Genomic DNA, 20,578 nt, shown 5'->3' with positions numbered 1-20,578 from the left:
AAATCGCTGTACCTGCAGGTTGAGAACATGAGCGATGAAAAAGGCACGTATGCAAGCTTGCCTCGGCCTATGGCCGCTAACAGATTTGCACCGTTATCACACACAGCCTTCCCTGGCTCTAGATTCAGCGGAGACAGCCATTGCTCAATCTGAGCCACGAGAGCTGCCCACAACTCTTCACCTGTATGACTGCGATCTTCAAGGCATCTTAATTTGAAGACTGCCTGATTACGGTGAGCCCTGACTGCGCAGTACGGAGGTGGTGTGTATTAGCTCCGCACCCTTGGAACGCGTGTCTTGTTAAGGCAGAGGTTGAGTGCACAGATGGAGGCCCTAGAGGAGGTGGAGGACGCAGAAGCAGTGGAGGAAGTGTGAACTACAGAGGTTCCTTCTGCAAGCCTTGGGGATTCCAAGATTTGTGGAGCAGCACCTTCCCTGCCTGCCCCCACAGCCACAAGAGTCACCCAGTGCCCAGTCAGCGAGATGTAACGCCCTTGGCCATGCTTACTCGTCCAGGTGTCTGTGGTGAAATGCACCCTGGCAAACGTAGATTTAGACAAGCAACCGGTGATGTTATCTGCGACATGTTGGTGTAGCGCAGGCACAGCTTTCTTAGAGAAGTAATGGCGACTGGGAAAATGGTACGAGGGGACTGCGACGGCCATCAGTTATCGGAAACCGTCTGTATCTACCAGGCGGAAAGGCAGCATTTCCATGGCCAACAGATTGGAGATGGTGGAGTTCAACCTCTTAGCTTTGTCATGCGTAGGATCAAACAATCTTTTACATGACCACAACTGCGGGACCGAGGGCTGGCTAAAGTGCTGAGAGAGGGGGGAGTATGGTGAACCAGAAAAACTGGTGGAGCATGTGTGAGGTGCAGATGTTACGGTGGATTGAGAAACATGCGGTGTGCTCGGTCAAACAAACACAGCAGGCGTGTAAGCTTCCTTTACAGCTGACGGGCTGTCACTCAGCCTGACTGGAGCGGGTAAAGAACCGGAGTTTCTGCGATGTGAGACTTGCGTGACAATATTTGGCACAGTAACAGAGGAGGGGGAAGAAGCAATGGATGCGTTTAATGGGGCAGCTTATGGTTGTTGAGGTGCACTGGTCCGCCACTGACAAAGTAGCTGGCTTATAGCACTGTATGACTAAAATAGGATCTGCCTTTTAGTAGACTGGATCAACTTTGCCATAGTAAAAAACCTTTGGTGAACTCTGCCTTCCAACCAAAAATATATATAGGTTTGAATGTGCATGCAAGCTGAATTTGACCGCCACAGACGTAGTAGCTGGCTTATAGCACTGTATGACTTTTTTGGCACAGGAAAATAATATTTTTTGGACTGAGCCTAGTAAGAAAAGTTTTGTTTTTTGACTGTGAAACCTGGACAAGTTCAACGCCACTAAAATAGGATCAGCCTTTTAGTAGACTGGATCAACTTTACCACAGGAAAAAATCATTGGTGGACTCTGCCTGTCAACCAAAAACACATATAGGTTTGACTGTGCATACAAGCTGAATTTGACCGCCATTGACGTAGTAGCTGGCTTATAGCACTGTATGAATTTTGGCACTTGCACAAGAACACCAAAAATGTGCTGCACCAGCGGTTGCAGAGGTACACAGGCCAGGAATTATCTACACTATCTGACTACCACACAAGAGCCCATCTATCTAGCTAATATCTCTCATTACACAGGAGAACACTGAGCTGCGTCTGTCTCCTGCAGTGACATGGATATAATGGCGCTGAGTGAACATGGTCACATTTTATATTGAGAGGACATGTGATTTCTGCAGCCAATTGCAGAAGCCCTTATGTCTGGACAGTGTAGATGTTTCCTGCGCTATGATTGGCTTTCCGCACTTTCCTCAGTTAAAGATACCGCCCAGAGGAAAAAAAAAACAGTGCGCCGCTGATCTGACCTGTTCTAAGCGCTCCAAAGCCCCCACACTCACCTGGTACATGTCACCGCTCATCATACACTTGCACTATGCTAATAAAACTGATCAAAACGCCGTGGTTGCCATGTATTCGCGGTCCCGCACAAATTCGTCGAACCTTTTCGATTTTAAGGAAATTTGCTTGCCTTTGCGATCACGAATCCGAATGTGCCAAATTCGTACCGAATTTGAAACTTTCGAACATTCGACGAACAAATTCGCTCAACACTATATGCGTGGCCTCACTCAATTACAATGAATTGAGCGAGGCCGGACTCGTCCTATCGGAATGTGGCCAGAAGTATACAAATCACATACAGTGGGTACAGAAAGTATTCAGGTCCCTTTAAATTTTTCACTCTTTGTTTCATTGCAGCCATTTGTTAAATTTTATACAGTTCATTTTTTTTTCAATAATGTACACTCTGCACCCCATGTTGACTGAATAAAAACAGAAATGTAGAAATTTTTGCTAATTTATTAAAAAAGAAAAACTGAAAAATCGCATGGTCATAAGTATTCAGACCCTTTGCTTAGACATTCATATTTAAGTCACATGCTGTCCATTTCCTTGTGATCCTCCTTGAGATGGTTCTACTCCTTCATTGCAGTCCAGCTGTGTTTAGAATTTACCAAATGGTTGCAATGAAACAAAGAGTGAAAAATTTAAAGGGGTCTGAATACTTTTCGTACCCGCTGTACTTGTGCAAGGCAGAATCCTAAAAGTGTGCAGTACATGTGCTATGAGAATTCAGAAGCCTGCAGTCACATAGAGTGGCTGCAGACTTTCATCTCAAACCCTGATAAGCTCTTTAATTATAAAATGAAGCCCTGTAGCCAATCCTAACAGTGTGCAATATACTCACTGTCAGGATTCAGCTCAGCTTGCTGGTTCCAGCAGTTATCTCATGGCCACTTCACTCACATGCGATTTTCATACTTATGGTCACATGACAACCAGCTTCTCTTTCTATTTTTCTCAGTTTTTCACTGAACATTGAGAGAAATATGCAGAGCAGCTCATTGGCACTTCACTAAGTGTGCAAATCGCATATGTGCTGGGGGGCGCCAAACTAAACTCTTGCCCGGGTGCCAGAAAGCCTAAATTACCCAAAGCACCCACACAGAGTCTGTTTTGCAGAGTACCCCCACAGAAGCTGTTTTCTGAGTACCCCAACAGAGGCTGTTTTTCTGAGTACTCCCAAAGAGGCTGTTTTGCTGTGTTCTCCCACAGGGGCTGTTTTGCAGAATTTACCCACAGAGGCTGTTTTGCAGAGAGCTCCCACAGAGACTGTTTTGTTGATTTCCCCCACAGAAGATGTTTTGCAAAGTACCCCCGCAGAGGCTGTGTGACATGCAGAATTAGTGCTGTTGCAGAGTGTGACAAGCAGAAGTAGTTCTGTTGCTTTAAAAGCATTCAGCAACTATTAGAAGTAACACAAGCACAGGAGACAGAACCTGTTGTGCTCCAGAAGCATCCAGCAACTAGAGGGGTTAACACAGTCACAGGAGAAGGGGAGTATTTAAGCAGAGCCCCAGGGGGATTGTGGGGAAGTTGTTAACTGTCTGGCCAGAGCCGAAGAGAAAGGTGGCTTGTGATCTGTATCTCACAGAAGGCAAGGGAAAAGAATGCTGGTCAGGAGGGAAGCTAAACAAAGGTCAGTTAGACTCCCTGAGCTAAGTGTGGAGTATTATCGGCCAGGAAGATAAGGGCTGGAAGGAAGCCTGTCATAGATATTATCTCCCTCATCACACCCTTTCCCCCCTCCATCTCCATGCAGGATAAAGAATCCTGTGTATTATTGAGTCCTTGTGAAGGAAAAGCCTGTGATTGTGTATGCATTAAAACTGTGCTGTACTGTGCTACCCGATAATAGACTGTGTACTGCTGTGCTGCAAAGGAGACTGTACTGTTATTACTGGAGCCTGTTGCTCAAAGAGACATTTGCATTGCACTGAGCGTCCTCATTAAATATTACTGTTCTACCTTTTATGAAGACCCTTGTGAGATGTGTCTGGTCAGCAACTACCGTGTGCCTGAGAGAAGGTGCAGCCTATGGTTGCCCTGAGTAACCATTTCCCCAGGATTCCAACAACTTCATGTAACCGGTTTTGCCGCTATCTGAACATAGGTGGCGTGTGAGTAACAGCTGTTTTGCTGAGTACCCCCACAGAGGTTGTTTTGCAGAGTTCCCCAACAGAAGCTGTTTTGCTGAGTACCCCCACAGAGGCTATTTTACTGAGTACCCCTACAGAGTTTTGCAGAATAAACCCAGAGAAGCTGGTTTGTAAAGTACCCCAACAGAGGCTGTTTTGCAGAGTAACCCCAAAGAGGTCATTTTCCTGAGTACCTACTGAGACTGTTTTGCAGAGTACCCCCACAGGGGCTGTCAGTGTGCCCCCACAGAACTTAACACTGTTCTACACTCGAGCCATGTCCTGTCCCAACTCTAGTCAGAGCACAATGGTGGTGTGGCACCCCAGGGGTCTGGTTTCCACAGTAATGTAATGTTATGTCTGAGAGCAGGTGGGAGGTCCTTTGGTCAGGGATCCTGTGCATGCCACACCTCCTGCCCAGTCTTGGGAGGGGAAGAACTTCCCCTATATAAACCCGGGGCTGAAGCAGGGTTAGTCAGTCAAGGAGAGTAGAGACAAGAAACAGTCATAGGAAGAAACAGCAGAAGCTCAGTAGGAGCAATACTACTACGAGTCAGGGGCTGGCAGCTGCAGAGCTCGCCCTGACTGAGAAGCTTTCTTACCGGACCCGGCGTCCGAGGCTGTGGGGACTAACTCTTACCCAGCAGCAGAAGCCGACCGGCAGGGGATTTCAGGTCCTCAGGCCCAGAAACCCGAAGGCACGGTCACACGCGTGGGACCAGCACCGCCATCGTGGAGCGGAAGCCATTAGAAGGCCCCGAGTCACCGGCCATACGGGTGAGCACCACACGGTACACTCAGGGACGTGGGCTACTTATATCCGCTTCTAGCAAGGTAGCCAGAAGAGTACAGTCAGTTTGGGAGGCCTACAACTCCGCCTGGCCAGGGGAGATCCCATCTGCTCAAGGACTGACCAGGCCCCGTTCGCTAGCAAGTACTCCGGGAGGGTCTATCGTTGTTACCAGTAAAGACCCTGAATTACACCGCACCGTCTCTGAGTGGTTCCTGCTACCCCCATTTTCCACGTCGGCTGCCCTGAGGCCATACCCCTCCCGTTGGGGGTTATACTATCACGCTGCACAATTCTACACCGGCCTCAGCGGTCTGCCCTGCAGCGGCAGCTCCATAGCTGCAAATCAACGGGTGGCGTAGTCGACACTCAAATAACATCTATCAAGACTGCCACACACTGAGTTTGACTCCCTGGGCACGGACCGGGTCCCCGCCACTCGGAGACTACAACCCTCATCTGATCCGGTTCCGGGTAAGCCCCCGTGCGCGAGACGCTGTGCGACACAGCAGGCCCAGGGGCGCGTCAGTGGCGCCACCCGTGATCCGGCGATTATACAGACCAGGTGTCACATGGTGCGCCGTACAATCACAATTCATACCAATACTCGGCATGGTTGTGATGGCTGAGGAAGTGCCCACAGCTAAAAACATTGTTGATTGGCTGTGCTACAGCCTTTCAAAAGCTTTATTCAACATACGAACTTCAAACACTAAAACGGACTGCCGTGAGAAGTCTGTGATTGGATTTCAGCACCGACTGTCTGGTACGAACCCCGAATTTTACAGTTCGGGTTCACTCATCTCTAATCCATAAAGCTGTTTCTAACTACTGTATATACTGAAAGATGTTTTTAAAACCAATAGTAGGTAGGAGTCCCTACTACAGATTTTACATTTGATCCAAAATGTTTAAGTCCACTTCTATCACCTAAGACTAAAAGAAATAGTTTGCATTAAAAGGTCATTTTAGATTAAGGGTGATTAATAATTAATAGATCTACCTGAAATGAATCTGCAAAATGAGAATTGAGGGGCAGAACAAATCAAATTGTTCCAAAAAGTTTAAAGGTTAAATCAGTCATTTATAAATAAGCGTAACCTACTGTGCTCAAGAATTTAATTGCTTCCATCTGGACAGAGAAAACACATTTGCCTATAAGGTAATATAATTTGGATTATTATTATTATTATTATTAACAAATACATATTAAAGATATTATATTTTTAGCTGTAGATGGCAACAATGAACCAAGATCCACTTGAAGAATCCTTGAAAGCTTTACTCTTTAAACATAAAGGCATATACTTTGAGACCCATTTTACATCACGTGAAGTCATAGATGAAATTGAGCGAATGGAAATTAGGGAAGATGATGTGTTTCTAGTCACTTACCCAAAATCAGGTACGGACATTGGTTGATATTTTTTCCCAATGATGGTGTAAGAAAAGTTTCATTTTATTGGAATAGTTTGTTAAAGATAATCTATTACAAAGTAGATATTCATAGTAAAAAGGTAAGAAGAAATTAATATAGTTTACATGTTAAAATATTTATTATATTCTGCAAGCACAATTTGGACACAGTAAATTCTAAGCCTAATATTTAATGAAGGCCATCGAAATAGAACAGAACAGATTGAAAGGACTCACTGAAAAAGGGATGAATCCATAAAAGTAAACTTTTATTAATTTTGAAATAACCATAACAATACTACTACCTAAAGTAATTCAAATCCTGAGTGTAACGCCAGGAAATGACTGACATACACATACACAAACAAAAACACCAAACAATGGTCTCTAAGTTCTGTGGCCAAAAAAAAATTCCGCAGTTATAACAATCTTTCTCACGTCTCTACACGTTTCATCGCCACCACTCTATGCGACTCATTAGGAGACTCATATATACAGACCCAATTTTAATTGGATTAGCGACATAGCAATTTATTAAAAACTAAAGGACAGTATACCCCTAGGAAAAGGGCTCTCGCTGTAATGATAATAGATACAGCAGCTCGCCATATAGACCATGGCCAGCATGTCTGTGCATATTAAATTTTCATAGGTAACCTTCTCAGTTCCACCAGGGGCCCATTTAGAAACTAATTGAATATATATATATATATATATATATATATATATATATATATATATATATATATATATATATATATTGATAAGTGATTTGCAGCAAATCACAAGTATTTCAATGTATTCAATTGTCCTGAAAAAAAAGGATTACACTGCTGAGGTCTCCTAGGACTGTACTGAACCCCCTATCAAGCTCTTTAAAGAAGCACACCCAACAAAGTTTTTATCCACTTAACATATTGCAATCATCATATTATATGTTACTGCTTACTTAAAATTGCTCAATTTGACTTTCCACCCAGTTAATTCTTCTGTTTTTCTTTAGGTCTGTGACATCACGTGAATAAAAACTGACTAGCTAAATCCTTCTAAGCTCTATGTAGAAACAGGAAGTCAATTTTCTCTGCACAAGTCCTGAATCACTGCAAAAGTCCCTGGCGGAGGGAGGAACAAAGCCCCTGGGTCAGGAGTTGAAGAGGGCAATGAATCATACAGGGACAAGAGACTTCCTCATTCTTCATAAAGCAGAAAAAAGAGAAGAATTAACTGGGCAGAAAGGCAAAATGAGCAATTATAAGTACACAGTGCTGTATAATATGATGATTGCAATATATTAAGAAGATAAAAACTTTGATGGGAGAGCTTCTTTAAATTAGTACAAGGTCTTCTATTGTACATATCAAAGGTGATACTTATATTAAATATCCTAATCCTAGCTCCACATAGCTCTCATTATTCATTTATTGCACATATCAGGATATATATACATTTATCCTGATATATATATATACTGAATGCAAATTGAATAGTAACACCAGTTATGAAATATCTCATATGCCTCTCCCTAGCCTTAAATCAAATTGACAGCATTCATTCATTCTTATAGTGTATTAATTTATTTATTGCACAAATCCCTTGGTATCAGTGCTTTAATAGCAACTTTGAAGTATAATTAGTTTAATGCACAGGTCCCTAAGTGTCAGTGCATTATAAAAAAAACTATCAGGATAATCCACTAGTATAACTCAGCTAGTTGTGGCATGCCTTCACAATTCATCTGCCACATTGCCGCAGGTGCTGTAACCTTATGCATAGCTAATCCCTGCTCTCAGCATTATATAGCATCTCAAGTGCACGTCTAATACATAACCCTGTCCTATAGTATAGGCAAAGGATGACCGTGGAACACAGAAGGTGCATCCCACGTGCACATTATAGTAGTATACAGGTGCATCTCACTAAATTAGAATATCAACCAAAAGCTAATTTATTTCAGATCTTCAATACAAAAAGTTAAACTCATATTATATAGAGTCATTACAAACAGAGTGATCTATTTCAAGTGTTTATTTATGTTAATGTTGACGATTATGGTTTACAGTCAATGAAAACACAAAAATCATCTCAGTAAATTAGAATACTTTATAACAACAGCTTGAAAAATGTTGGTCTACTGAAATGTATGTTCAGTAAATGCACTCAATTCATGGTCGGGGGGTCCTTTTTCATCAATTACTGCATCAATGTGGCGTGGTATGGAGGCGATCAGCCTGTGGCACTGCTGAGGTGTTATGGAAGCCCATATTGCTTTGATAGCAGCCTTCGGCTCGTCTGTATTGTTGGGTCTACTGTCTCTCATCTTCCTCTTGACAATACCCCGTAGATTCTCTATGGGGTTAAGGTCATGCAAGTTTGCTGGCCAATCAAGTACAGTGATACTGTTGTTTTTAAACCAGGTATTGGTACTTTTAGCAGTGTGGACAGGAGCCAAGTTCTGCTGGAGAATGAAATTTCCATCTCCAAAAACTTATCAGCAGAGGGAAGCATGAAGTGCTCTAAAATATCCTGGTAGACGGCTGCGCTGACTTTGGTCTTGATAAAACACAGTGGACCTACACAAGACCTCAAGCAGCTTGGATTGTGTGCCTCTCCACTCTTCCTCCGGACTCTGGGACCTTGATTTTCAAATGAAAATTGGAACTCTGTGACCTTGTGGAGTGTGTCAATGACTGCCTTCTGGTCATCTGTCAAGTCAGAAGTCTTCCCATTGATTGTGGAGCCTACTGAAACAGACTAAGGGACCTTTTTAAATGCTTAGGAAGCCTTTGCAGGTCTTTTTTGTTAATTATTTTAATTTACTTACTTTTGTGTTTTTAATGGCTGTAAGCCATAATCATCAACATTAACAGAAATAAACACTTGAAATAGATCACTCTGTTTGTAATCACTCTATATAATATCTGAGTTTCACTGTTTGTATTTAAGAACTGAAATAAATTAACCTTTTGATGCAATTATAATTCAGTGAGATGCACCTGTATATTCATAGTAGAAAGCTGAGGAGAAATTGATACATTTTGCATGTTAAATGTTAATTAATACATGCTATTCTGCAGGCACAATTTGGACACAGCAAATTCTAAGCCTAATATTTAATGAAGGCCATCGAAACACAACAGAACAGATTGAAAACATAGAAAGAGTGCCGTGGATTGAGTATAACATTTACAACTCTGACTTCAGCAGCCGTCCATCTCCTCGTCTCTTCTCGTCTCATCTGCCTTATTATCTAATGCCTAAAGATCTGAGGTTTAGGATGGGAAAAGTAAATCACATAAGTATTCTCTTACAATATTTATCATATTAATTATTTAATAGATGATTTTACAATATTGGTGCTTTGATAAGTTTTATGGTAAAAAAACAATATTAAAAATATTTCCTAGCATTTTTATTTATTTTAGCGACACTTGCTCACCAGCAAAAGTTTATCCTAAATTTTGGCATCCGTTGGACTCACCCTATAATTATATAGCAGACCCTCTCCTTTCTAATGGGAACATGTCATTACTGTGGCCCTGCTCCATGTGTCTTTAAATTGTTAGTGGGGTTTTTCCTAAATTTTGGCAGCCGTTGGACTCACTGCATACCCTATAACTGTATAGTAGACCTTCTCGTTTGTAATGGGAACATGTCGTTACTATGGCCCTGTTCTATGTGTGTTTAAATTGTTATTGGGGTTTTTCCTAAATTTTGGCAGCCATTGGATTCACTGCATACCCTATAACTGTATAGCAGACCCTCTCCTTTCTAATGGGTACATGTCATTACTGTGGCCCAGCTCTATGTGTCTTTAAATTGTTAGTGGGGTTTTTCCTAAAGTTTGGTAGCTGTTGGAATCACTGCATACCTTATAACTATATAGCAGACTCTCCTTTCTAATGGGAACATGTCGTTACTGTGGCCGAGCTCTATGTGCCTTTAAATTGTTAGTGGGGTTTTTCCTAAATGTTGGCAGATGTTGAACTCACTGCATACCCTATAACTATATAGCAGACCTTCTTCTTTTTAATGGGAACATGATGTTACTGTGGCCCATCTCTATGTGTCTTTAAATTGTTAGTGGGGTTTTCCTAAATTTTGGCAGCCGTTGGACTCACTGCATGCCCTATAACTGGATAGCAGACCCTCTCCTTTCTAATGGGAACATGTCGTTACTGTGGCCCAGCTCTGTGTGTCTTTAAATTGTTAGTGGGGTTTTTCCCAAATTTTGGCAGCTCTTCCAGTCACTGCATGGGCATTGCCGCAATAGGAGACCCACTCCTTTATAATGGTAACATTTTTTTTACTGAGACCCTCTTCTTTATCTGCTGGGTACTGAGGTATTGGTTTGCGTCTACATTTTTGGCAGCACTTGCATCATTGCATACACAATAATAGTATAGGAGACCCACTCTTTAATAATGGGAACTACAAAGCATAGCTGAGTGCTGGCCCTTTAAGAATAGTAAGGCTGTAAAATTAGTGTTTGTGACTTTCACAATCCCTCCTTCATAAATGAAACAGGATGTGTCTGCTGATGTTTCACACACCACATGGCGGATAAGGTTGTAAAATGTTAAAATGAAGTTTACTGGTGAATGTATTTTTCACCGTTGAAAGCAATGCAAAAGTGCAAAAACGCATCAAAAACGCTACGTGTGAACATAGCCCAAGTTGTGGAGGAGCATTTTTGTTTTTGGTTATTTATTTTCCTTATATATAAGTCATTACCCTGGAAAGGATGTTCCATAATATATTTCCCAGGAAATTCCATTTTCGTTTCGTTTTTGTATGTTTTATTTTGAGTCCGTGAAAGTGGCATAATACCTCTGGCAATATTGTTGACAGCAGTGACCTGGGAGTCAGAAATGCTTCCAGGGGTCTTCCCCATGCTGTTCCTATGCCATTTGACCACTGTTCCTATCGATTTGGGCAATTTTTAGTCCCTCTGCAGACCACCGGGGGGAGCCGCCTGAAAAATGCTCGCATTTCCCATAGACTTACATTGGGCTTGTTACTTGGACCGCACACTCGAGCATTCCAATTTGCTCGACCTGAGCAACGAGTACCCGAGGATTTTACTGCTCATTCATCACTACTAGTCACAGATTTTCAATGATATTCAGATCAGGTGACTGTGGGGGCCATTGTAAAACCTTCAGCTTGTGCCTTTTGTGGTAGTCTATTGTGGATTTTGACGTGTGTTTAGGATCATTATCCATTTGAGGAAGCCATCCTCATTTCAACTTCAGCTATTTCACATATGGTGTTATGTTTGCATCAAAAATTTGTTGAAATTTCATTGAATCCATTCTTCCCTTTAACCGTGAAATCTTCCCCGTGCCATTGACTGTAACACAACCCCAAAGCATGGTTCATTCACCCCCATGCTTAATGGTTGGTGACATGTTCTTTTCCTGAAATTCTGTGCCCTTTTTTCTTCACACATACCTTTGATCATTGTGGTCAAAGAGTTCTATTTTAACCTCATCGGTCCACAGGACTTGTTTACAAAATGATTCAGGCTTGTCTGAATGTTCTTTTGCATATTTCTGAAGCTGAATTTTATGATGAGGATGCAGGAGTGGTTTTCTTCTGATGACTCTTCCATGAAGGCCATATTTGAAGGTTTCTCTGAACAGTAGAACAATTTACCACAACTTCAGAGTCTGTTAAATCTTACTGAAGGTCTCTTGCAGTCATGCAGGGGTTCTGATTTGCCTCTCTAGCTATCCTACAAGCATTGAAATTCTCACTGAAATTTTTGCTTGACCTTCCCGGCCTTATCTTGACTTCCACTGTTCCTGTTAACTCCCGTTTCTTACTTCCATTTCGAATTGAGGAAAGGGCAACTCTTACTTCCATTTTGAATTGAGGAAAGGGCAAATTAAAAACTCTTTGCTATCTTATTTTACCTTTTCCTGCTTTGTGTGCCTCCACCATTTTCATTTTCAGAGTGCTAGGCAACTGCTTAGAAGAACCCATGGCTGCTGTTTTTTGGCACGAGGTTAAAAGAGGCTGGGTTTTTATAAAGCTGATAAATTTGCATCACCTGGCCTTTCCTAACGATGATAGTGAACAAAACTACTCATAACCCTAAGAGGCTAATTAAGGTCTGAAACCTTGGTCAAAGTTATCTGAGCACAAAGATGTGCAAGGTTGCCCAAACTTTTGCATTGGCCTATTTTCCTTTTTGTAATTTTTAAAATGTAAAAAATAACATATATATATATATATATATTGGCCTAAAAACAAAGTAAATGTGTCAACTTTACCTTTAGGCCTTTTACAGATCATTTCATCTTCAACTTGTTCAACTGTTCACAAAAACAGTAATTTTGACCAGCGGTGTCCAAACTTTTACATGCCACTGTGTTAGGAGGGCGGTTGCAAACAACTTTAATATAATGGAACGCAACCGACCCCGGGGTCCGCAATGCAGCCTGGTGGACTGCTGCCGAACACTTTCCGGGTGGAAAGGAAAGCGACAAACTAAAATGTTAAACCCTTCCATGTTTCTGCACACAGGAATGGGTATAGCGGTTCGCTCTATCCCCGTTAACTGCACGGGAGAAGAGCGTCCGGGATAGCAGTTACTAAACTGATAAACCACTCCGTGTTAAAGCACACGGAGCGGATTTCAGCGGTTAACACAATCTCCAAGAACCGCAGGGAGACGTGTGACCGAGGGAAAAGCAGTAGCCCTGTCTTCGATACAGGCGCTACGCAATAGGAGTTGGCGCTAAGATGCGTGTGTGACTCACGCCGTCGGGTTCGTGTCCTCTGCCAGTGTGCTACCGGACAGAGGAGTATTTCTCCACGTGGTTCACAGGTGCCTACAGGGAGTAGGACGTCTGCAGGCTGCTCGGGGTGTAAGGCGACCCCCTCTGACAGAGCCAGACTGCAAGGTGAAGCTACCTGCCTCTATGGAGCTAACCTGCCTAGCGGAAACTACACGTGGAGCACAGACGTCCACACAACAGCATCATGCTCAATGATCCAAGCTCGTCGCCATGTTTGTGGGCGGGCCTTTTACAGACTAAACCTTGCCCACCAACGCGCCATTGGTGAGGTTACCCGTGGACCAGTGAATCAGCAAAATAATGTTCATTAATTGAGTGATTGGTTTGTTTGTGACGGAACACAAATCATTATTTTCCTGCGGCACATCTACAGGTGTAAACTGTAGATGTGCTGCTGATAACATGATACTGTATAGCACCAGATTGATCTACTGGTGATTGTTCTGTGCCTGTCACTCTTCCTCAGCCTGTGCAAAGAGTCCAGTAAACAAGTGCCAAACAACTTGTAAATTGTCAATCGTTTTCTTTTCACGGCCTGAATTCAGGTCATGAAAATGCAACCTAAATGTTTCTGTGTGAAGGTGCAATATGTTTGCATTTGGGGCTCCACTTTAAACTTTTGCCCAAGGCCCCATTTTGTATAAAACCGGATTACACTTTAATGGCTGACTCCTGAACAGAAACACAGATCCTTTACAGTGAATGAGCTCTTTTTGTCACCGTTTGTAGCCTTTATAGAATGGATGCATTTTTAACACGAGTTCCATTTTTTTGTTCCTGAATAAGAACAAAAAAACAGAATATCTAATGCTGATGTAAAGATAAATAACTCTTATATGTATGTGTAAGGGTGTGCACTGCCCTGTCCCTGTCCCTGCCCCTGAAGTCAGCCGTCGCGTAATAAGAATAGCGTTGTGCATTTTTACTGGCTTTTATTGTGTCATGTGAAATGTAGAATGTATAGAATGTGATATGCATTGAAAGTATAATATGCATAGTGTTTAGCCATGTTATAGGGATTGTGTAATGTATAAGTAATGTGAATAATGCATAGTGTTATAGGTACTGATGCTGCTGTGTGAGTACTGTGAAGGTAATACCTAAAGTGACACAGGGACACTTAGGTCAGGTATAGAGCAAGCATAGAAAAAGGAATGTCAGTAAATAGGATAATATATAGTTAATATTTGGTGCTAGCCCACATTAGGGAGAAGGGTAGGGCTAGTAGAAAAGGGAACTACTTCCTTGGTTTGGGGAATTAGTTAGTTTGTGTGTTTGTTGGAGACAAGGTCAAGTTCAAGTGGCAGTGGGCAAGAAGCACGGGGTGGTACAAAACTCCTTACTCACATTCGTGCAACTTCTGGAGCCTACGGCTCGATACAGGTGCTATGAAGAGCACCTTAACCCATTCTGTACAGAGGAATATGGACGTGAGAGAAACGTGGCAGATTTTGGGAATACTGCGGTGCCAGACAGGCAATACCTGGCGCTGACAGGATGATCAAGCGTAGGGATAGTCCAAGCTGAACATAAGCAAATGATGGATATGCACTGTGTTAATGAAGTGGCAATGGGTGCTGAAACTGATACTGTGTGGTAAAGACCGATGTACTTGAATTGCCCAGTAAAATTGAACTTATTAAAATGAACTGGGTGTTCCCTGATGTGCATGCGGGTTTATTTGGAGACATTGAATGCCTCCAAAAAGTCAATAGTAGCCAGCTTACCCAGATAGTAGTTTCTCCTTGGTCCGATAATCTGCCAGGGATCCATATGGAAATTAGGGAGGCACACCCTCCTGCAATCGCTTGGAACCAAAACAAATAAAGTCCAGCGGAGGAACCCTTATTTTGCCATTTTTCATAAAATCTTTTAATTCTTCAAAATCCTTAAAAGAACATCATTCCTTCATTACGGTTGAAACGCGTAGTCTGTTCCTAGACAGCTGTGTCCCCTATGCTGCCATAAAGTGCCCACTGTATGTACATACATGGTCCGAAAAGGAATGAAGTTCTTTTAAGGATTGTTGAAGCATAACATTTTTTTAAGAAAAATGCCAAAATAAGGGTCCTCCGCTGGACTTTATTTGTTTTGGTTCCAATTGGATGCCTCCGGCCTGCAAGTGAGTCTGATGCACCATACACAGCACAACACTTATGGACTAGGACACAATATTTTTGACACAAAATCCTTATATGAGCCTTATATATGCTGTTTTAAATAGCTATTAACTTATAAAGAAATGTTTGACTTACTTATTGAACATTTATTAACTAAATTAATGAATAAGCCCATTAATTCAAAAGTTCAGATTTATGCTTTTTTTCAGATTATATATGTGAGTCGAAACCCTAAAGATGTTCTAGTATCCTTCTACCACTTTTACAAAATGAATCCATATTTAAAATGCACGATACATTGGGAAACATTTATAAACCTCTTCATATCAGGGAAAGGTAATGTAGAAGCAAGCAAGGAATGATTTTTTCATGTGATTATAAGCAATGCAATGATAATATATTTTTTTCAGTTTTTAAATTAATTAGCCTTTATAAGTAGCCTTTATGCCAAATGAGCACACAAACTAAAAGTATTTTGAAAGTAAACTTTAGGCTTCATTTACTTCTGTGCTTACATTGAATAGTGTTACATGCAGCACTTTACCATTAGACAAATCTTATAGAATTTGAAATCGTAGCTTTGAATGGAGCCTCAAATGCAAATGAAAAGAACCATAGGCAGCTAAATATATTTAACATGACAGCTGTTCCTGGAATATTTCCTATTCATATTCCACAAGATTTTATTGTCATTTAAACTAAAGGGTTATTTAGATAACTAATTATTATCCAAAAGTATCTGCAGAATCAGTGTTACTGTTACAAGGAAATATTACAATGACCATCATTTTTTTAGTTATATAACGCCGCAATGAGAAAGAGTTGTAATATATTGGGATAAACATTGCCACTTTGTGCTAATATGTCATAAAGATTTTCTTAAAGATCAGGCACTCAATTTTTGATTTTGAGTAACATGTCCTCAGAACATGACCGACTTTAATTAAAGTATTCAAGTATCACATATTTTTTAAGTATTTTTAAAGATTTTATGTTTATTTTACTGTTGTATATTTATATTTAAAAACTCTTCCTTAGAAGTCAATGACTATCTCCAGTCGGTTGCTTCATATGGTCATGGAGCTGCATATTTCTAAATAATGGCAGCATCTTTATCAAGATGGCCACACCATAATCATGTACACAAAATAAAAAAAATAAGAGCAGACTATACCATATATACACACGTATATTTACTTTATATCTTGTGGTGTAACGACCAGCTCGGCTGTATGAGGAGGTAAAACACAGAATACTGTCTCTTTAAATTTTGGTGTTAGTTTATTTAGCAGTCATAAACTACCCTGGAGTCCAAAAAGAAAACTCAGCCCATTCGGCTAAAGAGCCAAAACAAAATACAAAACTTGCAGCACAGTCCGTATCTCGGCCAAGGTCTGGCCACATACACCGTTAGGTTCAGCACACCCCGTGCTAGCTCTTTCCTGGATAAAAGTTGCCCCAGGTACTGAACACACCTGAGTGTCAGGGCTGGCTATTTAAAGCCCAGATACTCCCCTGTTTGGGAGGGATGGTGGATGATGTTCCGCCCTGCACATTGTTTATCCACTAAAAACATTCCCTTGTAAATGTGGTTCTATTAACTCTCTCTACACCTACTTGTGTAGGAGAACTTGCACGCTTTCACATCACTGAGTTTAAGAGTTTCAGCGACACATACCTCCCTTCTGACACACTATCAGTGACTTTGTCACATATCCCCCCCCTCTCTACCCAAAGTCGGGGGTTTTGGCACCTACACTCACTAGAGAGGGAAGTCTGGACAGGGCATCGGCATTAGCATGCAGTTTCCCGGGCCCGTGCTTTACCAAAATACTAAATTCCAGGAGGGCCAAGAACCACCTGATCACCCGGTCATTTTTTCCCATCCATTCCCTCATCCATCTCAGAGGGGCATGGTCTGAGACCAGTCTGAATTTGCGGCCTAATAGGTAATACCTAAGGGTATCAACCGCCCACTTGACGGCCAGGCACTCCTTTCCCATGACTGCATAATTCTTTTCGCAGGCCAAGAGTTTTCTGCTCAAGTACAGAATGGGGTGTTCCTCCCCATTTACTTCCTGAGATAAGACGGCTCCTATGCCGACGTCTGCTGTCTGGAGCACAAATTCTATCCGGAAGTCAGGTGCAATCAAGACCGGCTGGTTGCAAATCTCTGCTTCAGAAGACCACATAGCCATCGCTGCCTTCGTACCTCTAAGTAAGTCGATTAGGGGTGCCGCTATTGTGGCGAAATTTGGGATAAACCGCCGATAATACCCCACAATACCCAGAAAGACCCTTACCTGTTTCTTTGAGGCCGGCTGCGGGCAATTCTGGATGGCCTCCACATTGTTCATTTGCGGTTTTATTTCACCCCTTCCAACCACGTAGCTCAAGTATTTCGCCTCTTCCTTTTTTCAATGGCTCATTTTCTTGGGTTTATGGTAAACCCAGCATTTCTCAATGCATCCAGTACTGCCTGGACCTTCTGCAGGTGGGTTCCCCAATCTGGGCTGAAAATCACAATGTTGTCCAAGTAAACGGCAGTGTATTTTTTATGTGAGCCCAGAATCCGGTCCATGGCCCTCTGGAAGGTAGCTGTGGCTCCCTGAAGCCCGAACGGCATTCTAGTACAGTCATGGCCAAAAGTTTTGAGAATGACACCAAAATGATCTTTTCCCATGATCTGCTGGCCTCTGGTTTTTATTACAGAAATATAATTGCAATCATATTATGAGGACCAATAGGTTATATTGACAGTTAGAATGAGCTAATGCAGCAAGTCAATATTTGCAGTGTTGCCCCTTCTTCTTCAAGACCTCTGTAATTCTACCTGGAATGCTCTCAATCAACTTTTGGACCAAATCCTGACTGATACCAGTCCATTCTTGCATAATCAATGCTTGGATTTTGCCAGAATTTGTTGGTTTTTGTTTGTCCACCCATCTCTTGATGATTGACCACAAGTTCTCAATGGGATTAAGATCTGGGGAGTTTCCAGGCCATGGACCCAAAATCTCTATGTTTTGTTCCATGAGCCATTTAGTTATCACCTTTGCTTTATGGCAAGGTGCTCCATCATGCTGGAAAAGGCATTGTTGGGCGCCAAACTGCTCTTGGACGGTTGGGAGAAGTTGCTCTTGGAGGACATTCTGGTACCATTCTTTATTCATGGCTGTGTTTTTAGGCAAGACTGTGAGTGAGCCGATTCCCTTGGCTGAGAAGCAACCCCACACATGAATGGTTTCAGGATGCTTTACAGTTGACATGAGACAAGACTGGTGGTAGCGCTCACCTCTTCTGCTCCGAATAAGCTGCTTTCCAGATGTCCCAAACAATCGAAAAGGGGATTCATCAGAGGAAATGACTTTGCCCCAGTCCTCAGCAGTCCACTCCCTGTACCTTTTGCAGAATATCAGTCAGTCCCTGATGTTTTTTCTGGAGAGAAGTGGCTTCTTTGCTGCCGTCCTTGAAACCAGCTCTTGCTCAAAGAGTCTCCGCCTCACAGTGCGTGCAGAAGCACTCACACCAGCCTGCTGCCATTCCTGAGCAAGCTCGGCACTGCTGGTAGTCCGATCCCGCAGCTGAAACAGTTTTAAGATACGGTCCTAGCACTTGCTGGTCTTTCTTGGGCGCCCTGGAGCCTTTTTGACAACAATGGAAGCTCTCTCCTTGAAGTTCTTGATGATGCGATAGATTGTTGACTGAGGTGCAATCTTTGTAGCTGCGATACTCTGTCCTGTTAGGCCATTTTTGTGCAGTGCAATGATGGCTGCACGTGTTTCTTTAGAGATAACCATGGTTAACTGAAGAGAAACAATGATACAAAGAACCAGCCTCCTTTTAAAGTGTCCAGTGATGTCATTCTTACTTAATCATGACTGATTGATCGCCAGCCCTGTCCTCATCAACACCCACATCTGTGTTAACCGGTTCCCGACCGCCCACTGTAGATAAACGTCGGCGCTTGCCGGGCTCTGTGCAGTGCCGACGTTTAAAAACGGTGGGTGGTCTCGCAGTGCTCAGGACCCCCAGGGTCCTGCAAGCACTGCGATTCCGGTGCAGAGCGTTAGCTCTGACAGGGTACATCATCGGGACCTGATTAGATCAGGTCCCAGTGATGTTAACCCTTTGCTGTCTTCTATATGCTGTGATCTATAGTGATCGCGCATATAGGAGACAGCAGGAAGAGAGGGGGTCGTCTTACTTACCTCCGAAGACCTCCGTTTCGTTTGAGGACCTGGGGTTGCTATGGCAGCTGGAGGTCACATGACCGCCTCCAGCTCTGCCATATATGGTGTCCTTCCTGTCTGGCTTCAGCCTGTATGTAGCTGAAGTCAGACAGGAGACTCTGACTGAAACAGTCAGTGAAGATCTCATATAATGTAATATATGTGTATTACATTACATGAGATCAGTGATCAGAAAAATAAAAATTAATGTCCCATACAGGGACTAAGTAAAAATGTAAAAAAAAGTAAAAAAAAAGTTTTTAAACTATTAAAAAAAAAAATCACAAAATAAATAAAAATAAATAAATAAAATATTAAACCAATAAATCCGTAAATTATTACAAAACAAAAAAAAGTACACATATTTGGTATCGCCGAGTCCGAAACAACCCGAGCTATAAAACTGTCACACTAATTAACTCCTTCTGTGCACACCGTAATAAAAATAAATAAAAAACGGAGCAAAAAAATATGCTTTTTCATCATATCGCCAAACAAAAAGTGGAAAAAAATGCGATCAAAAAGCAGAATAGAAATAAAAATGGTACCACTGAAAACGTCATCTTGTTCCGCAAAAAAAAGCCGCCATACAGCTCCATCAGCCAAAAAATAAAAAAGTTATAGCGCTCAGAATAAAGCAATGCAAAAAAAATATTTTTTTTTCTATAAAATTGTTTTATTGTGTAAAAGCGCCAAAACATAAAAAAAATACAGTAAGTGTAGTATCGCTGTAAACGTACTGACCCGAAGAATAACGCTGCCTGATCACTTTTACCACACGCAGAACGGCATAAAAAAAAACTCAAAAAACAATTCCTGAAGTGTTTGTTTTTGTTAACTTTACCTCCCAAAAAACGGAATAGAAAGCGATCAAAAAATGTCACGTGCCCAAAAATGGTTCCAATAAAAATTTCAACTCTTCCCGCAAAAAACAAGCCATCACATGACTCTATCGGCCGAAATATGGAAAAATTATAGCTCTCAAAATATGGTGATGCAAAAACTAGATTTTGCAAAAAAAGCGTATTTTAGTGTGTGACAGCTGTCAGTCATAAAAACCCGATATAAATCTGGTATCTCTGTAATCGCACCGACCCGAAGAATAAAGT

The 20,578-nt window shown here is 41.9% G+C and overlaps 1 protein-coding gene across 2 annotated transcripts in view; it reads left to right on the top strand.

Moving 5' to 3' along the window:
- Positions 1-5,902: 5,902 nt before the first annotated feature.
- Positions 5,903-20,578, top strand: part of LOC141259640 (amine sulfotransferase-like) — a 57,653-nt gene continuing 42,977 nt past the window's right edge. The window contains exons 1-4 of one of the 2 annotated variants that reach the window (XM_073675905.1): positions 5,903-6,060; positions 6,129-6,303; positions 9,389-9,597; positions 15,447-15,573. In XM_073675905.1, coding sequence (XP_073532006.1) covers positions 6,135-6,303; positions 9,389-9,597; positions 15,447-15,573 — 505 coding nt within the window. In that variant the 5' untranslated portion in view covers positions 5,903-6,060; positions 6,129-6,134. Of the gene's footprint in view, positions 6,061-6,128; positions 6,304-9,388; positions 9,598-15,428; positions 15,574-20,578 lie in introns of both variants that reach the window. The other variant, XM_073675904.1, reaches the window with a different exon arrangement.

This window comes from Phyllobates terribilis, unplaced genomic scaffold, assembly GCF_046119375.1.
Source record: "Phyllobates terribilis strain yellow unplaced genomic scaffold, ASM4611937v1 Scaffold_3__8_contigs__length_932513732, whole genome shotgun sequence".
NCBI classification, from domain to species: domain Eukaryota; kingdom Metazoa; phylum Chordata; class Amphibia; order Anura; family Dendrobatidae; genus Phyllobates; species Phyllobates terribilis.
The sequence above is the reverse complement of the archived record's forward strand: the minus strand, read 5'-3'. Positions and strand labels throughout refer to the sequence as shown.